At 65.1% G+C, this 6,102-nt stretch overlaps 1 protein-coding gene across 3 annotated transcripts in view; it reads left to right on the top strand.

Moving 5' to 3' along the window:
* The window catches only part of LOC110387441 (collagen alpha-2(IX) chain), a 12,411-nt gene extending 6,518 nt beyond the window's left edge, over window positions 1-5,893 (top strand). For all 3 annotated transcript variants that reach the window (XM_021375568.1, XM_021375566.1, XM_021375567.1), the window contains 20 exons: window positions 95-148; window positions 771-824; window positions 929-982; window positions 1,056-1,109; window positions 1,225-1,278; window positions 1,467-1,520; window positions 1,595-1,648; window positions 1,749-1,793; window positions 1,908-1,961; window positions 2,238-2,291; window positions 2,359-2,412; window positions 2,567-2,638; window positions 2,901-2,936; window positions 3,275-3,319; window positions 3,500-3,532; window positions 3,649-3,795; window positions 4,243-4,297; window positions 4,401-4,589; window positions 4,705-4,782; window positions 5,109-5,893. In XM_021375568.1, coding sequence (XP_021231243.1) covers window positions 95-148; window positions 771-824; window positions 929-982; window positions 1,056-1,109; window positions 1,225-1,278; window positions 1,467-1,520; window positions 1,595-1,648; window positions 1,749-1,793; window positions 1,908-1,961; window positions 2,238-2,291; window positions 2,359-2,412; window positions 2,567-2,638; window positions 2,901-2,936; window positions 3,275-3,319; window positions 3,500-3,532; window positions 3,649-3,795; window positions 4,243-4,297; window positions 4,401-4,589; window positions 4,705-4,782; window positions 5,109-5,314 — 1,446 coding nt within the window. In that variant the 3' untranslated portion in view covers window positions 5,315-5,893. The remainder of the gene's footprint in view (window positions 1-94; window positions 149-770; window positions 825-928; window positions 983-1,055; window positions 1,110-1,224; window positions 1,279-1,466; window positions 1,521-1,594; window positions 1,649-1,748; window positions 1,794-1,907; window positions 1,962-2,237; window positions 2,292-2,358; window positions 2,413-2,566; window positions 2,639-2,900; window positions 2,937-3,274; window positions 3,320-3,499; window positions 3,533-3,648; window positions 3,796-4,242; window positions 4,298-4,400; window positions 4,590-4,704; window positions 4,783-5,108) is intronic.

Genomic DNA, 6,102 nt, shown 5'->3' with positions numbered 1-6,102 from the left:
CCCCATTGCTATTCCCGCTGCTGTCACCATCCCTGTTCCCATCCCCATCCCCATCCCCGTTCCCATCCCTGGCACTCACCTCTCTGTTCCCCAGGGCCCCAAGGGTGACGTCGGTGCCTCCGGAGAGCAAGGTGTCCCAGGCCCTCCAGTAACGTATTTATGTCTCTTTGCTTCTCTTCTCCCTGAGTGCTGGTGTGCATGGCCACAAATGGGGTCGGGTGGCGGGGCACAGTGCCGATGTGTCCCTGCTCGCTGGGACCAGGGCAGCACAATGGTCCCCTCCATCTCCCTCCCCCCGTCTCTGTGGAGCTGCCGCCGTGAGGGGGTCACAAAGCACAGCCCGCTGGGGACCTCGGTTGGGGCACCGCGTGGTGGCTGGGTGACTCGCCGACCCAGACGAGCCCCCGGCCCCCGCTGAGCCCCCGCTGTCACGGATGGGGCCGCGGGGCCCGGCTCACCGCTGGGCTGTGGGGATTAATTAAGCTGCGTGAACTCTCCGAGCGCTTTGAAGATGTGGAGCAATTACCGGGCTGAGCCCTTCGGTGCAGGAAGGGGCAGAATTGCTCCGTGGGGGACACGGTGCCCGTTTGGGGCTGTTGCTGTTATTGAACCGACAGCTGGAAAGGGGCCTGCTGGGATCAGGAGCCAGACGCCTCGCGATGGCAAAAGTGGCTGATTTGCGATGTCAGCTTTTGCTTTAATTGTGGGCACCCCCCCCCGGGTGCTGCCGGCTCGGTACCCGAGCTCAGTGGCTTTGCTTCCTTCCCCAGGGACCGCAGGGGCAGCGGGGGTACCCGGGGATGGCGGGACCCAAGGGCGAGACGGTAAGTGCTGGCTGGACGCGGCGATGTCACCGGGCGGGCACCCCCAAATGGGGTCCCACCGGTGGGGCTGGGATGGGAGGAATCACCCCCCGCTCTCTCTGCAGGGTCCTGCTGGCTACAAGGGGATGGTGGGGACCATCGGCGAGGCCGGGCGGCCGGTGAGTGCCCCCAGACTGTCCCAGGCGGGCGTCCCTGTGCGTCCCCGCTCAGCGCCGTGTTTCTCTTCTGCAGGGCAGGGAAGGCCCTAAGGGACCTCCAGGGGATCCAGGCGAGAAGGGAGAGCTGGTAGGTGACCCGCAGCCCCTTACTCCAGCAGCTCTCTGTGCACCGCCACCCTCTCTATGCTCCATCCCATGTGCTGGGAGCGCCAAATAAACCCCTCTTGTCCCTTCTGCTGTAGGGCGGCCGCGGCATCAGGGGCCCCCAGGGAGACATTGGCCCCAAAGGGGAGAATGTGAGTACGCCCTGCATCGCCCACAGCCACGTCCTGCCCTGAGACCCATGCAGGGAGCAGCCTCTGCCCCCCCTCAGAGCAACGTGCACAGCTCCCGGCTGCTCTGGGGCACAGGGCTGGGGGGCTCCTTCCCCTCCTTTCCTCATCCCTCGGTGGTGTCAGCCCCGACCACTGTTCCCCTTCCTCAGGGTCTGCCCGGCATTGATGGCAAGGATGGCACACCAGGCATCCCAGGCGTGAAGGTGAGGAGCTGGCACGTGGTGTTCTCCTTCCCGCACCTCTCTCCGTTCTCCTAACATGCACTTTTTCCCTGCAGGGCTCTGCAGGACAACCCGGCCGCCCAGGACCCCCAGGACACCGGGGACAAGCTGTGAGTATGGGAGCAAGGAGCCCCCTCGTGGATGTGACCCCCGGGCAGGGGGCTGCCTCCTGCCCTGTGCAAGCGGTCTGACCCAGCTCTGTTCCTGCAGGGCTTGCCGGGACCCCCAGGAAGCAAAGGTGGCCCAGGAGACAAGGTGGGTGCTGGGCTGAGCTCGCAGCCTTGCCCGCCCCCCGATCCCCCCCCATCCATACCACGCCTCCGTGGGGCACCAGGACCTGTCCCTGAGTGCCTCTGTCTCCATTCACAGGGTGAGGTGGGAGCTCGGGGGCAGCAAGGCATCACCGGAGCCCCGGGGCTGATGGTGAGTGCAGCGCTCCGTCCCCCTCATTTTGCTGCCACAAACCCCTCCATCACCCACGGGACGCAGCTCAGGCTGCAGCATCTTCACTCCAACGCATGAACCCCCCCTGCCCGCGCTCTGCAGCCAACACCCACCCCTCCCTGGGTGCCACCCTGGCCATGTGTGCCTCTGCAGCGTCCCCAGGAAGGATGAAGGGCTGTGGATGGCACACGGCCGTGCTGGAGGCAGCTCCCTCCCCAGCACTGGTAACACTGCTCAGGATGTTTTCCCCCCTAGGGTGAGCCCGGCCCCCGGGGTGAGCAGGGACCGCCGGGCATCCCCGGGCTGAAGGTGAGTGGGGGGCACGGGGGGGCTGCAGCCGTGCCGGGCACTGCCCCTGACTGCGCTTCCTCCCCAGGGTGACCGGGGGGAACGTGGCCCCGTGGGAGCCCCTGGTGAGCAGGGCAGAGCGGTGAGTGCACGGGGGGACCCTCCGTTCCCCAGGAAGGGACAGGAGCTGCCCCATCTCGGTGCAGGGGCAGCACCGTGTCCCCTTGCTTTGGGGACCACGCTGGGGACAGAGGGTGTTCCTATGGGCTCTTCCCATTTGCTACTTTGATTTCCAGGGGCCCAAAGGCGAACAGGGCCCCCCAGGGATCCCAGGACCCCAAGGCTTGCCAGGAGTCAAAGGAGACAAGGTGAGAACTGCCGCGGGAGGCAGAGGGAGTAGCCACTTCCTCGAGGGTTCCGGCACATCCCTGCGGACACGTGGGGAACGCAGCAGGAGATCCGTGCGGCTGCTGCAGAGGGGTGGGCTTGGATGGACAGATGGACAGACAGAGGCGTCCTTTGCAGTGCAGGGGGGGTCAGGGCGGGGGTCCGTGGGGAGTTGTGAGCTGAGGTTTTGGTGCACATCAGATGCACCTGTGGCTGGCTGACCCCTTCCTCCCCTTTCTCCAGGGCTCCCCAGGAAAGACCGGCCCCAAAGGCGGCATTGTGAGTATCCCTGCGTGCTGGGCAAGACCGACACCTGTGTTCAACACCCACCCCCGGGGGGTGACACCCACTGCCCCCCCCGCCACCCCCACAATACTCCACAGCACCCGGGCTGGGGTCAGAGCTGCAGGACGGCTTTGTCCCCATGCGCTCCCTCTCCCACTGCAAGGACCTGACGAGGCACTGGCGCATGGCAGATGCTCCTTGCCAGATGCTCCTTGCCAGCCCCATGGGCACCCCCAGCCCACGCACCCCCGAGTTGTTGCACAGAGGAGCAGCAGCTGGATCGCAGCGGGATGCAGGCAGCAATCTCACTGCTCCTGTCCTCTTTCCTTTAGGGAGACCCCGGTGTCCATGGCCTCGCAGGGGTGAAGGGTGAGAAGGTAGGGCCCTGCAGCAGGGCTGTGTTGTGGGGTGGGACGTGGGCTGGATTCTGGTTCCCACGCACCGGGCACCGCCGCATTGCACCTCACCATCTGAGAAGGGGCACGGCTGCCTCCCCCCACAGCACTGCTAAATTTGTTCTGCTTCCCCATTGCCTTTCTCATATCCTCCATTCCCAGGGTGAATCGGGAGAGCCAGGACCAAAGGGACAGGTGAGTGACAGGGTGCTGGCAGCATGTTTCCCCCCAAACCCATTGCTGATCTGCGGAATCCCCACCCGGGACCCTCCATGAGCTCACCCCCCAACACCCCTCTCCCTTCCCCGCAGCAAGGCATCCAGGGCGAGCTCGGCTTCCCCGGGCCCTCGGGGGATGTGGGCTTACCTGGCGTGAGGGGATACCCAGGTCCCCCCGGCCCACGGGGGCTGCTGGGGGAGCGCGGCGTGCCGGGGATGCCGGGGCAGCGCGGCGTTGCGGTGAGTACCAGTGCACCCCAACACGGCATCCATCCGCGGGGCGATCTGGGTGCATCACACCTTGCTCCTTAGCTGAGCTTTTCTTATTGACTGCTTCTGATATTTGACATGGGGGGGGGGGGGGATTAAGCTGGATGTGGGACCCCACTGGTATAGAAAGGAGCAGCTTTTTCTTGCTGAGTAGAGCAGCAGATGGAGCTCAGAAGTGCATCCCTGAGACCTGCTGGGGAATGGGATTGTTCCGTATGAGCCTGATGTTAGGGCTGCAAAATGGGGCTGCAGAAAGCTGCCGTGGTGAGCAGGTTGCAAACTGACCAGAGTACAGGTACCTGGAATAAAGAGAGAAAAGAAGGGTGGGGAATGGCACAGGTGCAGGGATGTGCTCGGGGCTGGGACTGGGCCAGAGCAGGGGGGGAAAGGTGCGATCCCTCCTCTTGTTGCCCACAGGGCCGGGACGCTGGGGACCAGCACATCGTTGATGTGGTGCTGAAGATGCTGCAAGGTGAGGGGGTGACCAGCACCCACTGCACGAGCACCCGGTGTGCGGGACCCCGTTGGCTGCGCTGCCCCATCCCGTCCCACACCGGCCCCTCTCTGCCCTACAGAGCAGCTGGCGGAGGTGGCCGTCAGCGCCAAGAGAGCCGCCCTGGGGGGAGTCGGTGCCATGGGCCCCCCCGGACCCCCGGGGCCTCCGGGGCCACCTGGGGAGCAAGGCCCCCACGGACCCATGGGACCTCGAGGCGTCCCCGGCCTCCTGGGTGCCACCGGGCAGATCGGCAACATCGGACCCAAAGGTAAGCAGCGTGTGGGGCTCACCGAGCAGCGTGGGCATCCGTCTTTTGGGGCTAAAAGCAAAGACTCCTCCTGAGGCTCGCATGAGCCCTTCTCTCCTCGCTTTATTCCCTGCAGGGAAGCGCGGGGAGAAGGGTGAGCGGGGAGACACCGGCCGTGGGCACCCGGGGATGCCGGGTCCGCCAGGGATCCCAGGTAAACCCGCAATGGGCACTGACCATTGCACCCCTTCCCCACCCACTGCACTGCCCTTGACGACCATCACGCCCCTTCCCCATCCATTGCACTTCTCACCCATCCGTTGCGCTGCCCTCAATGGCCATCACACCCCTTCCCCACGAAGTGGATGACACTTCTGCCCCATCCCAGCCAACCCAACCAGCTTCACCCTGCACCTCTTTTCCCACCCCGCGGTGCCGCTCACGCGCTGCTGGCGCGTCCCCATCCCCCCCAGTACCTCCAGCAGCCAGAGCAGAGCATCCCCATGGCCAGATGCTCACAACGCCCCGCATCCCACGCAGGTCTCCCCGGCATCCCCGGCCACGCGCTGGATGGCAAGGACGGGGAGCGGGGCCCTCCAGGTGTCCCAGGGGATGCTGGGCGCCCGGGATCCCCCGGCCCCGTGGGGTTGCCGGGTTTCTGCGAGCCGGCCGCCTGCCTGGGGGCTTCTGCCTACGCCTCGGCGCGGCTGACGGAGCCGGGCGCTGTCAAGGGACCTCTGTACTGAGCACACCGCCAGCAAACACTGCAAACCCACGGGAAGGCACCTCCACGAGCCGCGGGACGGACCCACGGCACAGCGGCGTGGGAAGGGACAGAGGGAGCTCCGCCTCCACCCCCTCCCTGTGCCCGTCCCACAGAAATAAAGCGGCTCTGATCCAATCCCTCTGGCGCTGGTCCGTCCTTTTGGGGCCGGAGGGCTTGTCGCCGATTTCCTCCCTCCTTTTTTTTATTTTATTTTTTAACGACAGCGAAGCGGTGGTTGGACTATTGAGGAAGCGCCGGTGCCTTGTTGGCTGCTGGCTGCTCGCGCAGCTGTAAATCTTTGTAAAATAGGATTTGTTTCATGAACCACACCTCGGAAATCGCCAACTCTTCAAAAAAAAAAAAAAAAACAAACCCAAAACCACAGACAATAAAACCGAGATGGATCGTTACCGAACGGAGCCCGCGTGTCCGCTTCTTTGAGGTCCCTCCTCTCTCCCACCACTCCCAGCAGCGGGTCGGGCACCCCAGGCCCAGATGCAGGACAGAGCCACGAGTGCATTGAGCAGGGGTCAGCTCCCTGCTGCTGCCGAGCACCTCATTGCTGCGGGATGGAGGCGGTGCCGCTGGGAGGTGCTGCTTGCAGGGCTGCAGGCTGCACCCGGCGCATCTGCAGAGGTTGCTTTGCAGCACACCCCGTGCTGCCCTGCAGCCAGCTGTGCACAGAAGCGATGGGGCGGGTGCTCCTGTGTGGGGTCGGGGTGCATCAGCCCCCATCAGCTCTGACCCCCCGCCCCGCTCCCCAAGCAG

This window comes from Numida meleagris, chromosome 22 (genome assembly GCF_002078875.1).
Source record: "Numida meleagris isolate 19003 breed g44 Domestic line chromosome 22, NumMel1.0, whole genome shotgun sequence".
NCBI lineage: Eukaryota > Metazoa > Chordata > Aves > Galliformes > Numididae > Numida > Numida meleagris.
The sequence above is the reverse complement of the archived record's forward strand: the minus strand, read 5'-3'. Positions and strand labels throughout refer to the sequence as shown.